Source organism: Quercus lobata, chromosome 2 (assembly GCF_001633185.2).
Source record: "Quercus lobata isolate SW786 chromosome 2, ValleyOak3.0 Primary Assembly, whole genome shotgun sequence".
Classification (NCBI taxonomy): domain Eukaryota; kingdom Viridiplantae; phylum Streptophyta; class Magnoliopsida; order Fagales; family Fagaceae; genus Quercus; species Quercus lobata.
The window spans coordinates 80,041,726-80,062,017 of record NC_044905.1 but is presented as its reverse complement, the minus strand read 5'-3'; the positions used below and the strand labels follow the sequence as shown (position 1 = coordinate 80,062,017).

Sequence of the window (20,292 nt, the reverse complement as noted above, 5' to 3'; positions counted from 1 at the left end):
CTCCTATACTTTTTGATTCCTTGTTATGCTGTAGTTGAGTATATCTCCGTAGTTCACTCAGAATTGCATTTACATTACTAGTAAAGCATTGGTTTCCTCATTAATTTTCAACAGTAAATATTTTAGACATTTTAAAGATCCTTGAGCCAGTAGTCCCGTGGCATAGTAACATTACCCAGTTCCATGGAGGATAACTTGGGTTGAAATTTCCCTCCCAACTTGGCTTGTAATGGTGGAATTTTTTTTTTTGGCTTGTAAAATATTGATTTCTTTTAAGTTATAATATATTTAACAAGACTTGATTAGAAGTTGGCATGTTGGTACCAGTTATAGACACAAGAGAAGACTATAGAGAAATATGCCGCAACATGCCTAGGTATCTTGAAGTACAATAATTCTTATAGACTTATCAGACTTATCTACTTTGTTTGCTACATACAAAGATAGGAAGAAAACAAAATAAGAATGTGGACTTAAATCAGTAGAAAAGGTTATCCAAAATTTCTAAAGAAATTAGATAAGTTAGATAAATTTTGGATTTAGGATAAATTATGTTTTAAAGCTAATTACTTAACAATGTTTACTTGTTAAAGCCAAAATACAAGTAAAAAAAATCAAATTAGTAACAATAGTTATGGCAAAAAACGTTCTGAAAAAAATTCTAAAAGAATCTTGGAAAAGAGAATGTGAACAAATATAACAAGAAGATTATAGAGAAATATGAAAGAACTTCTATTACTCGTTGTTTTTTTGGGAAGAATTCTACTTTATATATATAAAAGAGAATAGAGTATAAGAAAACAGACTTAAAGGAACCACCTGGAACATATATAAGTTTCCTCAAGTACAATAATTCTTAAACACTTATCTGAATTGTCAACTTTGTTTACTACATGTACAAAGATAGGAAGAAAACAAAGTGTTTGCAGTGTGTGAGTCTTATACTTCCATCTGTTGATGATAAGTTGACAACCCCCCACCCTCCCAAAAGAAAAAAAAAAAGGAAAAGTTTTCATAAAAAGAATATGTTTGGGCTTGCCATGGCATATGGACCTTCACTACTAAACTTGGGCCGAGAGTATATCCCCTTATATGTATGAACTATGAACCTATTGCAGTGAGTCATTAATCGCAGGCCATATTAATTAAAAAAACACTGAGTACTAAAAAAGCCTTCTCAGCAATTAAAAGACCAACTTAGTAAATCACTTATTCTTGCCCAAGGCCCACCACCTACAAGACTGACAGAGATCGTGGCATTCTTAGATCCAATACAACATCCAAATTAATCCCATTTCTTAATATCCACAAATGAATTCTTTTACTTGTTTGAAGATCTCTTATATATAGTGAAAAAACACTTTAAAAACTTGAAAATGTAAATTAATGAGAAAAACCCCTCAATTTGCATCTTTGTAAAGGTCCAACAACATTCAAGGTGCCCCAATTCGAGCAGCATTGAGCATAACATGAAATAATAATGATTTATGTACGTTACAGACATCTCTATAGAAAATTTATCAAACACCTTTGTTTGCATAATCCAAATCTTGAGATTTCACATACTGGTTTAGTATATGATTACCCACTTTACCGAAGGTAGATTCAACAGAATTAATGCCAATGGCACTACAATACCATACATATAGAGTAGGTTAGGTTTATTAAAAGTTGTTTTTGTAGTTTTCTATGCATGTGGTATATTTCCCCTTTGCCGGGAATTTTAAACTTACGTCATTTTTAGTAATTTACTTGTATGCATCTAGTTATATGTACAATGGACAAGTGTAAGGTCTGTCATTTATGTTTGAAAAGTATATTCATGTACTTAAAGAAGTCTAGAATCAACTGAATGACAAGTAAAAATAAAATTATAGCCCCTTTTTCTTTCCCTTATTTAGAAAAATAGTTATATCATTAAAAAAAAAAAAAAAATCTTTGAAATCAAAATTTGATAAATACTCATCAAAATTGTTGTACTACTCCTTGATTCCAAAGCCAATATAGCGGTAATAGGGTTTGGTTAGAGTGAAAAACAAGCTGGAGGTGAGGATTTATGGCGAGAAAACAAGCCAATAGCGAGTTCAATCAACTAACATATGGGAACCCCACTACATTCATCTCCAATTTTGTATGGGAAAACCATGATTTCTGGTTTGTGAAGATGAGAATTTTACTTGGGATTTGGGAGTATGTAGAAGATGGGTATGAAGAACAAGAAAATGTGGCAATTTCGTCCAATGCTCAAAAACAACAATTAAAGTAGCATAGGAAGAAATTAAGATGCACAAGCTCTTAGCTTGATTCAGCTAGGGGTATCCGAGTCTGCAAGCCAACCTGATCCTGATCCAAACCTCTGTTTTAGTGGGTTGGGTTCGGGTTTACCCTTTTTAATTCAAATTTGCAGTAATTGTGTTACAAAAATGTGTACATCTTATTCTCTCCTTTTACTTCTATGCAAGTAGATTTATTTTCATATTCTCTCTTCCTTCTCTTTCCCGTTATTGTCCCTTACCAATATAATAATTACAACGTACACCATGCCCTTCAAGAATCTCAAATATAAGAAGCCCTCAAGGGCAAATTCATGAGTAAGCACCAACTTTTTGAAGCAATTTCTCACGTAATTAATTAAAAGGTGGTGTTTTTATTTTTGGGGATAAATTTGAAACAAATTGTACGTGGTCTATACTCTATATTCTGCAAAGTAAATGAAGGGTCCGTTTGGATATAGTTTATTTTTTTGAAAATTGAAAACTGAAAATACTGTAGCAAATTTTTTTTTTTAAATATGTGCCGTGGGACCCATTTTTAATATATATATATATATATATTTTTTTTTTCTGAATAAAGTGGTTATGGGTCTCATGAACAGTGTATAAACAGTACGTGAACAATGCATGAACAGTGCTAGTTGTCCCCTAAAGCTGAAATGCGTGGGAAAAAAAAAAAGGCGTGAAACCACTGGAACGCCAGAAACGCAGTCGCGTCTCATTCTCTCCTTTTACTTCTATGCAAGTAGATTTATTTTCATATTCTCTCTTCCTTATCTTTCCCGTTATTGTCCCTTACCAATATAATAATTACAACGTACCCCATGCCCTTCAAGAATCTCAAATATAAGAAGCCCTCAAGGGCAAATTCATGAGTAAGCTCCAACTTTTTGAAGTAATTTCTCACGTAATTAATTAAAAGGTGGTGTTTTTATTTTTGGGGATAAATTTGAAACAAATTGCATGTGGTCTATACTCTATATTTTGCCAAGTAAATGAAGAGTTTGTTTGGATACGGTTTATTTTTCTGAAAACTGAAAATACTGTAGTAAAATAATTTTTAAATGTGTGTCGTGGTACCCATTTTTAATATATATATTTTTTTCTAAATAAAGTAGTTGTGGGTCTCGTGAATAGTGCATGAACAGTACGTGAACAGTGCATAAACAATGTGTGAACAGTGTTCAACAGTGCATGAACAATGCTAGTTGTCCCCTAAAGCTGAAATGCGTTAAAAAAAAAAAAAAAAAAAGGGGGCATGAAACCACTGAAACACCAGAAACGCAGATGCGGTAGAAATAATTTCTACCCAAACGCACACGGAGTAAATTCAATTAGCGTGCTTCAAAGTTCATTCCTGACATAATACTTGAAATTTAACTTAGCTTGCGGTTTACTTAATAAATCATACATTGACGGGTTCAACTAGCTATGAGGATCTTCCAAGTCAATAAATCAGCATTTACAAGAAAACACATTGTTATAATAAATAGCATTGTTTAACTATAAATTATTAACAGTCTAAAAATTATTTAAGTTGTCTTAAAATAAATAGCCAACAGTCTTTTGGCCCAATGACAACTTCACTATTATGGTGAATATACATCCAGGTTTAATGCCGGGTTCTTAATTTACTATAAACCAATTAATAAAAATAAATTACTATGATTGATTGGTCATCACGTATCATATCACATGGTCCTTCAACTAAGAAGTTCTTAGTTCAATTTCCTTGGTTAAAAATGAAGGATTGATTAGTCATCTATGGAACTGAAGTGAAGGTTACGAGTAAATTGAAAGGAAGCTGTCCTGTATCTTCTTAATCAACTACTCTAGAATGTAAATTATCTTTAAGTTTCGTGTGTGAAGGAGAACATTAAGACAGAATTTTGACCATAATTCATTCAGAGCAAAGACCCCGCCAAAATGTATGCAATTTCATTTCATTGTAAGAGTAATTTCATTGTATCATTCCATGAAGAGACACAGAAAGAGTCCAGCTTAATTTTGTTCTATAAATTACGAGAGGCTAATTTACAAAGTATGAGAGGCATGGAAAATAGGAAGCAAAGGAAGAAAGGAAAAGAGGCTGAGGGATTCCTGTCGCAGGAGAGATGGCCCAAGCTGAATATATTCAATGCAAATGTTCAGCTAGAACCATCCTTCTGTGACAGGATTCCCTTCAACTTCTTATATATAAGTACCACAAAGACGATGATAATTCATAATCCAAATGAACTGAGGTTATAGTGGAGCACTGTCGTAGGAGAGATGGCACCTAGTGCTTCAAATACAGCAATAGGCATTGTCTCTCCTTGACAGTACGTCCCACTCCAATCTCTATATACCATGCTATGCCAGCTTAATTAGCATACATCAATGCCTGATCTGATTCTCTCTCTCTCTCATACTTGGTTCTGATATATTATGACCCGTGATGAAACAAAGTTACACCATGCGCGCATGTAAGATCTCCATCAATGGCAGGAAGTTATTACTTTTATCAAAATCCCATTATTGTTTCATGCATGCATGCAACTATGCAAGGTAATTTATTCAAGTCACAATTTCAGTTATTTTTTAAGGTGCATGCATGTAAAACTGTGTAAAAGAGTTTGTGTGTAATAAAAACTACTCATTGACTTTTATTGGATCTTACCTGTGGATCTTTTGTTAATCAAATTGGAAGACATTTGTTAATTGATCAATGGAGTTTCAAATAGCGTTAAATGTTATTTCATATTCTTCTTGTTTTTGTCCATTATTTAAGCAAATAACATTGTGATTGCGCTAATGACCATCTTACCATATTGTTATTTCATCTCTCTCTCTCTCCACTTAACATATGCTTTCTAAGTCAATTATAGTTGTTTTAATCATATTATCTTTATATCTATTAAAAGCCAAAATTGAGAGAAAATTCAATTAGATTGATCCCAAATTATATTTTAATTATGGATTAATTTTGTTTCATGTGTCCACTAAAGTTTTTTAATATCTGTGCGAAGTGGCTTAATGAGTTAAAAATAGTAAGAGTCTAATACTAATGAAATATTAAAATAAAAAATAAAAAAACCAATCAAATATCTATTGTAAGGACACGATTTGTAACGACCCATAATAATGTTGGGTTCGCACGTAAAAAGACCCAAACAATATCATTTATAGAGCATGGGTTTGAAAGGCTAGGCCTTGGTTACCAGACAGTGGATTTTTTGTGGTGTTCATACATAGTTAAATCATATTCGGTCTAGGAGTCTTTCTCCTGGAGGCGGGCTGGGAGACTCTAGTTTTTGACCATTTTTCCCAGCCCCTTCTTTGGTGCATTAACCTTCACATTATATAGCCCTTCTTGATTGATCTTAACCCTCCACTTGTTGATCAGGCAGGTGCCTACTTCTGTACCTGTCCCATCAGCTGCTTCACCCAGCTTTTTGTTAGTTACGCTAATCGAAACTACACTATTCAAGAGTCTTTTCCCATTAATACGGTCAGTACGTTTACGGGCGTATTTAATGCAGAGGTGACGTCTTCTTCGTGAGCCTTTTATATACTCTATTCCCATATGAGTCCTACTCTGCTCGCCTTCTCTTCTGAGGGTACTCAGGAGGTTCCCTTAGACGATAAGCTGATCTTTCTCTTGAAGTCTTGGGAAGCCGAGGACAGGGAGATCCTCGGCTGTGAGTACGGGCAATTCGAACTTTCGCTGCTCGTCCTTGGCATATCCCATTCTCGGCACGAACACTGGGCCCTAATGAGAAGTGGGCCGGGTTGTGAGCTCTCTGGCCCCACATCTATTAAAAAAAATCAGCACAGTTTCTATCTTATTAAAAATTAGAATAAAAATGATTATAAGTAGTATTAAACTTAGGCAGGAATTTTAATATCAATCTAATTATGTTTATTTTTTCTATTAATTTAATCAATTATGTATATTTTTATGATTAAAAACATATATTTATTTTTAAATGTATTAATGTGTGTGCATGGGTTACATGTTAGTGTGTGTATATATAGCTAAAGTTGAGAGAAAATCCAATTAAAGTTCTAAATTGGATTTCAATTGAGCTCTAATTTTGTGACATGTGTAGATTCAATTTCTTAATTTTGGTGAAGATATTTAATACTAATTTAAAAAATCTAGAACTTAATTTGTTATATTAAATGGAACACCACATTTAAGGAGAATTATTTCTTTTTTAAATATAAGAATTCTATAGCAATTTCTTAATATTGGGAGTAATATTAAATATTTACTACTCATTGCAATAATCTAGGAGCCTTTTAATTTTATATTAAAAGTATTCTTACAAGGTATTTTTTTAAGAGTTAACAAAATATAATAGTATTGACCCTCAATAGTATTTAACTTATGTAGGAACTAAATTATTAAAATTTTTTAAAAATGTCTATCTAATTATATATTTTTAAATATAGTCATGCATATGCACGAGATTACAAACTAATTAATTATAATAATGTGATATTGATATACTGGAACATGTTAGAATTATGTGGTAAATTTAATCATTCAATTGCGTAATTCTAACATTTCCCCTTGCATGTGGGTTCAAATGCACTTTTAATACATAAGGTCCAACATGTGAGTTTTTAACGGTACCAAAATAAGAAATCTAAAGTTTGACCCCTGCTCTATACAAAGGAAATGAACATTCAAGATGTGATGGTCAAAGCTTAAATTTAAGACTGATGGTTTTGTTAAATGCAAAGGAGAGAAGTTTGCTGGAAATTGAAGATATTCTGGACGTCATTGAAACATATGTAATGTTTTTCATTGTATTTCTTTCCATTCTATAACTAGAATATGTAATAAAGCTGCACAAAATCTAGTAGCAGCCATTGCAAAGTAGATATAGGCTCCTTCACATGGATTGGGGAATGACTTGATATTCCTCTGCCCATTGTAAACTCATATTTATCATAAATGAATAGCTATCCCCTTGGATTAAAAAAAAAATTATAATAAAATGATCATATTTAATTCTTAAGGTGTTATACATTAAGTTTTTCAATTAAATTGAAACACGTGATTAGTGATTGCATTAGCCAATGAACATATATAAACTTAGTTATCTTTTCTTAGTAAAACTTATAAATTCAATACTATTATATGTTTGAATTTAATTGAGGAATCTAATGAATTATATCTAAGTTTTAAGTAATAAATATAAAAATAATTTAGTATTGGCTTTATCTATTTCACTCTTTGACATTACATATAAAGTAAAGGTTCCCCCCTCCCCCCTCTTAATTATTTAACACTTTTGCAAGTGGTTATTTGATTGGGGTTTCATTTTCCTTTTAACTTATTAGATTATTTAACTACATACTGATTTTTAGAATTTAAAAAAATAAAAAATAAAAAAATAAAAAATAAAAAATAAAAAATAAAATAAAAAACACTTATGTAGGTTTACTAAGTTTACTATGGGTGAAAATGGTCCAAGCCAGTTGGTCTTTTGCATTTTTTAGATTGGACCGGTCACTTAAAACCTTGGACCAAACCTAATCGGACTGGTCACCAATCTTAGTCGGTCCTGGTTAGTCTAGTTTGGATTTCAATCTTGGGCTTCCAATTTTTGGGCTTTTGCCAAATAATTATGTATACGAAGGAGAGCGACCTTGTCTTGCTTGCACGTGGAAAAGCTTTCTATTACTAGATAATGCGACTCATTGAGCATATGGTGGCGCAATATTTTTTTATAAAGAGCCCGATGCATTTAGCCTTTCACTGTGCATTACATAACAACTCTCTTTTTTTTTTTTTTTTTTGGTGCTGAATATAACACAATCCTGTGGAAAAATAAAAGTCATATATCAACTGAAAAATAACTCATAGATCTTGTCATAAATCGTGTATCAATACCAAATAGTCCATCTGAAACCATTATAGAAGTCCTATCATAATTAAACTCATAATCAAGTGGTAGTCCACATTTACAAAATTCCTATGTATGTCATAATAAAAGTCCAAAATCAACCTAACATCCAAAATAAAAATTCATTTCTGTCGATAGATTTCTAATCTAACTAGCCAAGGCAACACAAATCAAACATCATCAGCTTCCATAGTTGTTTCCGATGCAATTTCTTACTTTGCAATTGTAAGTTCACCAAGTTCTAAAACAAAAAACACAAACAAAATTGTTTAACATAATAACTCAAATAAGCTCTAAAGAAATCAATTATACAAAATAAAAGAAAAAATCAATGCATACCTGCTTCAAGCTTTTAAAAATCCTCAACATCTTTTATTGCATTTTAAATGCTTATTGGAGTAGAAGAAGAATGAAGCCAATTTTTTTTTTTTTTTGCAGAAATGAGGCCCTTAATGAAGTAGGTGGAAAGCTGCAAAAAGCAATATACTTCTACTTTTGAGAGATAGTCTCGAATCCATGAAGGTTTATTCTTCTTTGAATCCACAAGTAGAGATAACCTAAAAAAAAAAAAATTTACATGTATTGTATTGAGCAAAAAGCAAGATCTCTTTTGTGAATTCAATTTTGAATTTTTGCTTCAGAATGATGAGTGAGTTATTGATAAAAGCATTGTACTTTGGTTCTCTCTTTTTCTAGATTGCTCGGCCTTTAGAGAGAGAAAAGTGAAGGGCAAAAAAAGAGAATGGGAGGGAAAAAGCGGAGGTTAAAAAAAAATATTTTGGCCCAAAAAGAAAACATTCCCATATCTCTTTAATGGGCTGATGCCCCGCTGACCCAATTCTTTTGCGTCAACTTATTAATTCACGAAAATTCAATGGTGGCTTTGGGAATTTTTCTCAGGTTGTTCCTTAAGAAACATAAATTACGTAATCTAATAAAAATAAAAATTCATATATTGACCAAAAAAAAAAAAAACATGCAAATATATAAGTTTACAATTGCTTTCTACGAGTTTTCATATTTTGATATCGTTGCATGATAGTCTCATTATCAAAAATGTAATTCTGAACTTAAGAGTCAAGTGCCAAGATATCTGTCCCAAGAAAATCAAATGGATAGAACTTTGCTAGACGTATCAACTTTTCCTTATCAAAAGCCACAAATGAATCACTTAGATTCAAGCAAGCCATACAAAGTAGCAAATTGATATTAGCCTCTGAAAAATGGTTGTTAAGCTCTTGAAGTTGCATATCTATGACTGTATAGAATAACTCAACATGATAATGACGTAAATTTCTATTCTGTTAGGTGTTGCGTCGCAGCCTCCCACTAAGTACAAATATTTCATCCATATTCAAGATAGGAATATCATGTGTGGTACAAAATGAAGACACTTTAGTCAATAAAGATATCAATTCATCTTTTCTCATCACTTACAATCATTGCTTAGACGGTTTAACAAGATCTATAGCATTTATTATATCTTGATTTTTTTTTTTTTTAATGCTATTGACAACTCATTTGTGACTCCTACAATGTTTTTCATCAAGTATAGAACAAAGACAAATTTAAAAGATAGAATTGACTTCATAATAAATTGAGCTTCAACTTTTTAGTTGGCGAGGTCATCTTCTTCAATAATCTCAAGTACATTAACAACAATAGAGAACATCAAAATCAAGTTGAGAATAGTTTCATAATTTGATTCCTAATGTGTATCACCAGGATGTTTAAGAGCTGTCTCTTGATTCAAAACTTGCCCGTTTTTATGTACACCATTTTCTAAATCTTCTTTAATTTCAGCAAATTGTGCATCTCGAATAGCATCTTGTCTCTTACAAGAGTCTCCAACAACAGTTACTAAATTACTAACCACATAAAAAAATTCAGCAATGTTAATGTGATTTTTAGCAATGACAACAAGTGTCAATTGAAGTTGATGAGTAAAACAATGGACATAAAATGCTGACTTATTCTCTTTCAAAATTAAAGTTTTGAGACCATTGATATCACCTTACATATTACTAGTCCCGTTATAACTTTACCCACGTAGTTTCGATAAACTCAAATTATGTTCACAAAGTAAACATTCAGTAGCATATTTGAGTGATAAAGCAGTGGTACTTGCTACATGTACAATACCAAGGAACTGCTCTATAATAATTCCTTTGTTATTCACATAATGAAGAACAAGAGCCATTTGCTCTTTCATTGAGATATCACATGACTCATCAACTAATATTAAAAAGAACCCATTGTCAAGATCCTTGATGATGGCTTTAGATGTTTCACGTGCAGTTGTATTTACAATGTATTTTTGAATATCATGGTGGGTAAACTTGCAATTTTTCGGAGTTTTTTGCAACACTTCATTGATAGATTCATTGTGACCCCCCAAAAATTGTAGAAGCTCAAGGAAATTTCCTTTATCATTTGAACTTTGAGATTCATCGTGACCATGAAAAGCTAATCCCCGACATAAAAGGAATCTTATGCAATCAACTATTGCATTTAATTGAACCTGATATTCAATTTTATCTTGATTTGATTGCTTAACCAAAACACTTTGAATGTGTTGCTTTTCCTTCATTAGATCTTTACTTTTCTTGACAGCTTGGTTATGAGCACTATTAACTCTTCCAACATGGGAATTTAACTTCTCTTTCTAATTCCAAAGTTTGAATCCCTTCGTTTTACAAAAGTCTCACCTCCTCCTTGCTTACCAACATCTTGCCCAAATAGGTAGCAATATAAACAAAATATTACATCCTTGTCTATATTAAATTCCAGCCACTTTCTATTTACATACCATTTGGAACTAAATTGACGGGGCTTTCCAGAAAAATATGATAGAGGGTAATCATCAAGGTTTTGGAAAATAGGTTGACAATGGCCTTTTTGTAAATAATATCCTCTTATTTCATCATGATTATTAGGATGATAAGATTATATCTTTTCTTCTAGCCCAAGATCTGAAGGAAGATTTTCTAAGTTAAAGTTAACACAAATTCACTTAGAAGATGAAGATGAATCTTGCACAGGAGATGAATCTTAGGTACGTGGTTTTCTTATCAAATATTTGTCTATAATTCTAGCAAAAGAATAAATAATAAACTATAAGTTCATTTGAAATATTAATAAAATTATTAATTATTGTTGTTTAGTTGTTTCATTAATTTGTTTGTCTTTTATAAACTATAATTTGTTATATTGTTGTTTCATTAATTATAAAATTATTAATTGTTGTTTAGCCTAACATAGTAACATAATTTAATTTGTTTGTCTTTTATAATGTATTTGTTAATTAAATTATTAATTATTGTTTATTAGTTGCTTCCCCCAATTAATTATTGGTTAATTAAATGATTGTTTATTAGTTGCACTACTGCATTAGCACACAGCCACACACCCCATGTGCATTTACCCCGGCCCCATGCCCCCATCCACCCCCCTCCCCCCAATTTAACAGACAAGTCCCAATGCCCCATGGCCCCCAATCACAAGACTAGAGCCAATTAGATAAAGCCAGTTAATTGTATCTCACGATTCTCACCAAAAGACACCAACACCAACACTAAAAGACAATTAATTGTATCTCAACAACAGCAACAGCAACAGCAACAGCAATAGCAATAGCAACACCAACAGATAATGCCAAAAATAGGGGCAAATATTAATAAAGTTATAAATAAAACTAAGCAAAAGCAACATGCAATCACAGTGAGAAATAGAGAATCAGATAAAGTCTTAAAGAGAGAGAGAGAGAGTCTCATTTCATAATTTCATTTCACTTTCAATATTATTCAGAGAGAGAGAGAGAGAGAGAGAGAGAGAGAGAGAGATGAAATACCTTGAGGTTAAGGGCGCACCGGAGTAGGGAGGCGTGAGGCTGAGGGGCGGCGTCGACGGGCATTGGGCAGCATGTCGAGGTGAGGGAGACCGATCTCCGATCCGATGTGTTCTGCTGTTCTGGAGCTTGAGTTTGAGGCTCAATCTGGCAATCTCCTTCTCCAATCCATTGGTTTTGCAGACTGCCATTCTAGAGCTTTCAGTATATTGGGTTAGGTTTTTTCTTTAGGTTAGGTTTCTTTCTTTCTTTCAACATCTATTACTACTTGGTTGCACCATTCGTTGGTTTCTGATTTCAGTATATTGGGTTTTGGTTTGTTTGTTTGTTTTTTATTTTTTTTTTAAGAATCCGTGGGTTTTCTATCATCTGTAATCTGTTGGGTTTGCTTAACTTATTTTTTTTTTCTTTAGATTGGGTTTGCTTTACCGATTGATTTTGGGGATTTTTTCCCTGATGGGCTTGCTTTGTTACAATTTTTTTTTTTTTTTTTTTTTTTTTTTTTTTTTTTTTTTTTTTTTTTTTTTTTTTTTTTGCTAGGGGTCATTTGGTTTGCCGTGATGTTACATTACACCATAATATTATATTAATGTAATCTCAATATAAGAATACAACATTATATTATTTAGGAAAGTGATGAGACCACCATGCACCCTTGGTGCGGTGGTCACTTCATAAGTATAAATGCTTGTGAGGTATGAGGGGTTTAGGCCGGGGTTTAAGTCTCCAGGAGGGAGTTTCACAAACATATATACTTAGATTAGACTAGAGTAGAAATTCTATTTTGTATAAAAAAGAAAAAGAAAAAGGAAAGTGATGAAATTAATGTGATGTGATATATTTTGTAATTTTAAATTATGGTAATGTTAAAAAAAATAAAATAAACTAAAAATATTAATGTCACATTATTTTAATGTGCATCACATTATCTTAATGTGCATCACATTAAAGGCATATCATAACGAATCAAACGCCCCTTTTGTATATTTCAAAGTTCTTTTCTTACGGCATACTTTATAAATCACATATTGACGGGTTCAACTGATCTTTGAAGTCAATAATCAGCTTTTACAAGAAAACACATACAAGTTACAATAAATAGCATTGCTTAATCATAAATTATTATTAGCATGCTAAATTATTATTTAAGTTGTGTTAGTAATTAGTAAATAACCAACAGCCTTTTTGCCTAACGACAACTTTTCACTTTTATGGTGAATATATATCCAGCTCATGATGCCGGCATCTTCATCACTAAATCAAATAAATAAAAAACAAACAAACAAACTCCTACTATTTGGACCCAAAAAAAAAAAAAGAAAAAGAAGAAGAAGAAGAATACACATAAATTACTATGACTGATTATTCTTCACGTATCACATGGTCCTTATTCAACTAAAAAGTTCTTTATTCAATTCCTTAGTTTGGAATGAAGGATTGATTAGTCACAAATTAATATATATATATATATATATATATATATTTATATGGATTTACAGTGAAGGTTACGGGTACATTGAAAGGAAACTGTCCTGTATTTTCTTAATCAACTACTTCCCAATGAGAATTAGTGACTATTGAACATTGACATATTGAACACATACCAAAATTCATTCAAAGCAAAGACTAACCCGCCAAAGAGTAAGCAACTTAATTATATTGTAGGAGTAATTTCATTGTATCATTCCATGAAAGAGACCTAGAAAGAGTCCAGCTTAATTTTTGTTCTATAAATTGCGTGGAGTTTACAATATGAGAAAAGCATGGAAGATAGGAAGTAAAGGAAGAGATTAAGGAAAAGAAGTTGAGGGATTCCTGTCGCAGGAGAGATGGCCCAGGCTGAGTTATACAAGCAAAAGCTTAGTTAGAACCATCCCTTCTGTGACAAGAGTCCGCATTCAACTTCTTGTAAGCATTAGTACCACAAAGATGATGAGGAAGGGATTAAGGAAAAGAAGTTGAGGGATTCCTGTCGCAGGAGAGATGGCCCAGGCTGAGTTATACAAGCAAAAGCTTAGCTAGAACCATCCCTTCTGTGACAAGAGTCCCTTCAACTTCTTGTAAGCATTAGTACCACAAAGATGATGATAATTCATGTGAACTGAGGTTAAAAGTGGAGTTCCTGTCGCAGTAGAGATGGCACCTATAGTGCTTGAAATATAGTAATAGGCACCTTCTCTCTGCGATAGGATCTCCAACTCTGATCTCTATATGCCATGCCATGCCGGCCAACTTTGCATACGTGAATGTTTTGTTAATGGCTGATATCTCTTTTCTCTCTCTCTCTTATGCATGGTTCAGACATATTATGACCAGAGATGAAACAAAGGTGCATGTAAGATCTCCATCAATAATGTTAAATAATGTTATTTCATCTTCGACATGTTTTTGTCCATCATTTAACTAATATCATTGCAATTGCGCTGATTACCATCTTACCATAATTTTATTTCATCTTTTTTTTTTTTTTTACTTAACATATTCTTTTTAAGTAATTCATAGCAGTTTTAAGCCGAAATTTTTTTTGGAGAATATTAGGAAGGATGAACCACCTCGTACCATACTGCGCAACAAATGGCAGACACCTCCCCCACAGATGATAAAAATGAACTTGGCCTTGAGTGTCTTTAAATAACACAATGCATAAGAAACATATATATGTAATGTCTTTCATTGTATTTATTTCCATTCTATAACTAGAATATGTAATAAAGCTGTGTAAGCTCTAGCAGCCATTGCAAAGTATATATAGGGTTCGTTTGAATACAATTTATTTTTGTTGAAATTGAAAACTAAAAACACTATAGTAAAATAATTTTTTAATGTGTGAAATATTACTGTTCACTCTGTTTTTTACTGTTCATAAGCCTAAAATCACTGTTCATGAACAATGAACAATGATAGATGCACATCCAAAAAAAAAAAAAAAAAAAAAAAAAAAAAAAAAAAAAAAAAAAAAAATGCGGCTTGAAAATGCAGACTTTAAAACTTTGGGTCCGTTTGGATTGAGCTTATTGTTGCTGAAACTGAAAACTGAAAATTGAAAACACTGTAGCAAATAAGTAGGAAAACTCGTGTGATAAATTTAGCTGAAAGTACTATAGCGCTGCTGAAATTACTGTAGCATATAAATACCAAAATTTTACTCTGATTTTCTTTTCCACTCCTCACCGTACCCTAGCTAAGCCTCTGAAGTGGAGAGTTCCACGCCCATCCGAGATTGATGAAGGAAGACCTACATCGGTCCGACGCCGGCGAAGAGCCCAGGTGAGAAATCCATCTATCGGAAGACAACACTAGTCCGACGCCGGCATCTTCTCTTCCTTCCAGAAACCCATTTCCCCCTTTTCCCTCCGTCCCTCGAGCTCCGACCCATGACACATCTCTTCCCATAAATATATGGGAATGTAAATTTTTCGATTAGCAAGATTTTTGGTTTTATCTGCAAATGGATGTCATATTACCCAGTACTGAAGGTAATTTTTTCCCCTTTCCAATCGATTTTTAAAATTCCATAAATGTTGCTCGGTTTTTTTTTTTTTTTTTAATTTATATTTTTTCCCAGTGATAATATCCATTGGTTTTGTCTTTTGCAGTGCCCATAATTTAATTGTTTCAGTTAACCATTGAAAGTGTTCAGAAGGCTGGCAATGGTTGCTCAGAAAATGTAATGTTTCTTTCAATCTCTCTGTTTCGTTTGACAATGTTTTTCTTTTAATTTTATTTTTGACATATACTGTGATCCCAAATATTCTCAACAAAGATGTTAGAATTGTGAATGCCCTCTCTTTATCTGATTTTCAATTGTGGTGTTCTTCATTCTGTGCTTCAAATGAAGAAGAGTTTTGCACTTTGATAAAAATGCACTTTCCAAGTAACAGGGCATTACCCGACTTTTGTTGAGTGACTTTAGCATTTAAATATTTTAAAGACATTTATCATATGCAATTTCGTGAATTATTATTTTTAATATTTTCTAGATGATCTTTCTCCTTTGATTAGGGATTGTGGATTGCTAGAATAATCTGATAGAGCTGAGTCCTGGCCATATTGGTTTTTTAGAGCTAGAGGTTTTATACCTGAAATGTGTGGACTGGAGTGTGAAATCTGTGAAATCTGAGTCCTTTTCATTTCCTGAATGTAGTTGCAAATGAAGGCAGATTCATTCATACTTTCATTATGGAAAAGTTTGCCATTATAAAATTCGTAACCTAAGGTAATACTGGATTGATAGCATCCTATATTATTCTTAAATATCCTGCTTTTGAAGATGATACGATTTTATATGTGGATTACTGGATTGTTATTATGTGCTTTGGGTTAAAGTAATACTGGATTGTTGGTTATGAATTTTATTGAGATGAGCAAAGCTTGCAGTCAGTTACTTACTTAGCCCATGTGCATAAATTAGTTAAAGACGTGTTCAAATAAGTGCAGGAAATTGGTGCTTTGTCTTATGGTTTTCCTGATGGTTTTTCTTGGACATCAGTGTGAATTTGCTCGATATATTATTATATATTTTGATAGTTTTTGATTACATTCAGCCCCCGAGATAAAAAGACCACACTCACACCAAGCCAAGGTTTGATTAGAGAAACACAGAGAGAGAAAGAGAACAGGTTTTTCAAATTCTTCAAAGTCCAAGGTGAGTCCTCCTTTCTCCCCACTTTCCACCTCCAAAAACCCTAATTTTCCCAGCTCCAATAACTTCTTTTTTCAGATCTTCATCTACATATAGAATTTTTTATGTATCCATTTTTGTATATGTACTCACACACATGCATCAGTTCTTTTTGTTTATCTTGTATGCTATAGATGTTGGGTTTTGTTGGTGGGTTTTGATAATTTGTTTAATTAGGGGGAAAATGATTCAAGAAGAAATGGGAAATTCAGTAGCATTTGAAGATTACAAGTTTCTTTATCACCTCAATTACTGGTTTCTTATTTGTTCTGTGGGTTAACTTGTTACAGTACTTCTCTGCAAAGCTAAAATGGTGAAAAGTTGAGAGCTTTGAAGTTTGATGAGTCGATGCATGAGAGTGATTAGCTTCTACCTAGCGATTGAAGAAGAGATCATCTTACTTTTCGAGATGATGTATATTTCCTATGTTTGTTAATTAATATGTTGAATTAATAAAAGGCAATAGTTGTGCTCTGTGCAGTTCTACTTTTTTGCCTTATAATAATATTTTTTTGATAATATTGTGCAGTTCTACTTTTTTTGCCCTTTAATAATCTCTGTTGACAATATTGTATTAATAAATGCGCATAAAAATTTTCTTCTGTGGATCAAAAAAGTGATCTTTGGGCTAAATATGCGTGAAGTTTTTTATTGATTGAAGTTTTCTGTTGTTATCTGCAGTGTCTTTGCTTCAGCCTTCTCCGATTTTCGAAGAAAGTTGTTTGATTTGAATGTTGATGACAAATATTTGTGGGCACAAGCTTTGACCGGTTTGCAAACTAGCATTAATAGCGAAATTAGAAATTTATATTCAACTGGAAGATTTACAGTTTTGAAAGAGCTCGAAGCAGTTAATACAAGTGTAAAGAAATTGTATCCCATGATCCAAGATGGTGTGGACTTTTAGAGGGACTAGATCTTCATACAAACCAATATGATGGCTTTTTTCATGTAGTTTTAATTGGGCGTGATGCTTTGCTCTATAATGTTAGACAGAGTAGTAGTGTCTCTGACCCAAAGCTAGGTTGCAAAGTAGTAGAAAGAGTACAATCTTAATTATTGGGGATAGCTAAAATTTGTTTAGGGCTTCATGTAGATTCTTTTGTATTTGATATTATTCTATTGATTCGTTTCTATTTGATATTATTCTGCCTGAATGGCTTTTTTTTAAATCAAGTTTCCTGATTAATGTCATTTATTTGGAATATTTTACAATCTATTTGAACACGTTGTGTATTTGTTTTTGCCTTTATATTATGCAAATTTATTTTAAAACTCATTGGAAATCTGTTTTGAGTGTGAACTTCATCTTTTCACACTAACGTATCAGAAAGAGTACAATGCGAGCACTGTAGTACGAAAGTGATAATTGGTCTTATTTCTACTTGTGAAAAATACATAGTCGATGCCAACAACAAAACACTTTTTGTGTGAATTTGGATAAACTATCAAGTGTCCTGAAAGTTTCTAAGATACAGATTTAACACTTGATCCTTATGATTCATAACAAAACAAATCCACGAACTCAAAAAACCATCAGTTATGATCCCCACAAAAGTCATTTATCGTCCGCACATATCGATCTTGTGATACGCATACGAACCTGTTTCATCTAAGGTTCGTCCAAGATTGAGATTGTTTCTGCCATGGCATCGTAATGACCTGTCTCACTACCAAATGATGTGGCCTCTGTAGATCCTGAACATTCAGCATCATTGTTTATCTCATGTGTTCTAACGAGATTGTGAAGAACCATTGTAGCAACAATGACCAAGTTTTGAGTGTGCATCTTAAAAGGTGGCATATGTCTCAAAATTCTCCATTTATTCTTCCAAACTCCAAAAGTTCGTTCTATGACCGAACGGAGTGATGAATGGAGATAATTAAACATCTCCTCTGGACGATGCAGCACTTCAGAAGGCTGAAATTCTCCAATGTGGTACCTCTCCCCCTTATATGGTGCAAGGAACCCTTTCCTCATAGGGTATCCTGAATCAACCAAATAATACTTCCCTGCAAATGAAAACGTTTATTACATTAGTATTTTCACTACATTAATACATACTTTAATACTGTAATTAAACTGAATATTTACAAACCAGCTGGAGCGTTCGGAAAGTTGTAACTCTCATTATTGACGCAGCTGTAAAAAATCCTCGTGTCATGCGCCGATCCTTCCCATCCAACACATGCGAATGTGAACTTCATGTCAAAGTCACATGCGCACATGCAATTTGTTGTGGTGATCCCCTTCCTGCCATAGTATGGGAGCTGGTCCTTAACATCAATGACCACGGGGACATGGACCCCATCAATTGCACCAATGCAACCCTAATCATTGGGACAAAAATACCATGTGAAATAAAATACGTAGTATGACCATAAAGATAATTTAACTTAAATCAAGTGAAGATACTAAATTCACAAAATACCTTAAAATGTGGCCAATATCGATCTGAATGTTGAATATGTTCTGGCACGTCCCGAAATGTATGATCAGCAGGTTGGATAATGTCCCGTGCCATAACGGTGGCTAATAATGTAACTACCGTGCCCATGTGTCGATGCACTGTCTCACCCGAGTGCTGAAATCTTTCCTGCACCATTCTGTTACCCTCACCATGACCAAGTATCATCAATGTCATTGCCAGAGACTCTTCCACACAAACACCTCTAGTACCGTAATATCCATACTGGCGCAGTGTATTACACAATTGTCTAAACACATAGCTTGACATTCTAAAATTTCTTCGACATTTCTTCTCATGTCCAGTTAAAATATATTGTACCCATTCTAAGCCAGTTTGTATATTCGTATGCAATGGTACTTTAGTCATATAGGTATTCACGTAAGCTAGACATGCACACCCGACTAGATATGCTGCGAGTACAATGCGTCACTAAGATCGAAGTCTGCGTCGCTGCATATGTTACCGACTTTAATTGCATGTACATTTATTCATGTGATACTATAATATGTAGCCTAAAAACAAGTTGTTAAATTTTATTGGAACTCAAACTGGTACTAGGCTCAAACTATGGTCGTACCAATAAATTAACAATCCTAAGCATATGCTTTCACGATTTCATCCAATATTTCTAAAAATTATAGATTCACATCTACAAGGGAAAGTATAGAAACTCACTTGTGCTGGGAATCAAATGAGTCGTTTAGCAAATCCATCCTTTTTGTATACCTTGAGACTGCTTTATAGATATTGAACAATGATCCAAAAGATATCGAGCTTACAATTCAGAGCCTTGAAATACAGATGATATCTAATGCTATACAACCAATAAAAAATAATAATCAGAAAATAGTCTAAGCAATAACAATAAAACATTCAAGGTAGACATCAATATATATATATATATATATATATTTAATGTATTTATATTTTATTTGACCAAAGCACATCCATGACCATGTGATATATTAGCTGAACATTGTCCTTTTTTTTTCTTTTCTTTTTTTTGGAATTATGAGTCAAGTAAATGTGACTTTTTTACAAGTGGAGAATGGGTCATTATTCAATCAAATGATCCAGGTGATATAGCTAAAAGGGAGCAAGGAAGATTCCATCAGTGATG

General features: G+C 32.9%; 1 protein-coding gene and 2 long non-coding RNA genes across 3 annotated transcripts; 2 read left to right on the top strand and 1 right to left on the bottom strand.

The window, feature by feature from the left end:
• The first annotated feature begins 15,109 nt into the window (after positions 1 to 15,109).
• Positions 15,110 to 15,681, top strand: LOC115978404. The gene is made up of 2 exons (XR_004088704.1): positions 15,110 to 15,496; positions 15,617 to 15,681. It is a non-coding gene; the product is annotated as an uncharacterized LOC115978404 (long non-coding RNA).
• A 538-nt stretch (positions 15,682 to 16,219) lies between these two features.
• Positions 16,220 to 17,187, top strand: LOC115978405. The gene is made up of 2 exons (XR_004088705.1): positions 16,220 to 16,665; positions 16,992 to 17,187. It is a non-coding gene; the product is annotated as an uncharacterized LOC115978405 (long non-coding RNA).
• An 866-nt stretch (positions 17,188 to 18,053) lies between these two features.
• LOC115978330 (putative nuclease HARBI1) lies at positions 18,054 to 19,526 on the bottom strand. Its single transcript, XM_031100351.1, has 3 exons — positions 19,134 to 19,526; positions 18,801 to 19,032; positions 18,054 to 18,714 (listed from the first exon to the last, which is right to left on the bottom strand). The coding sequence occupies exons 1-3, from the start codon at positions 19,437 to 19,439 to the stop codon at positions 18,314 to 18,316; spliced, it is 939 nt and encodes a 312-aa protein (XP_030956211.1). The 5' UTR covers positions 19,440 to 19,526; the 3' UTR covers positions 18,054 to 18,313.
• Between the last annotated feature and the right edge of the window lie 766 nt (positions 19,527 to 20,292).

What these genes read in the sequence shown, in the direction of transcription:
- LOC115978330 (XM_031100351.1), bottom strand. Translation starts at nt 19,439, where the DNA reads ATGTCAAGCTATGTGTTTAGACAATTGTGTAATACACTGCGCCAGTAT. An exon ending in GATATTGGCCACATTTTAAG is followed by an intron (nt 19,033 to 19,133) that starts GTATTTTGTGAA and finishes CCCAATGATTAG; the next exon opens with GGTTGCATTGGTGCAATTGA. An exon ending in CTTTCCGAACGCTCCAGCTG is followed by an intron (nt 18,715 to 18,800) that starts GTTTGTAAATAT and finishes TTTCATTTGCAG; the next exon opens with GGAAGTATTATTTGGTTGAT.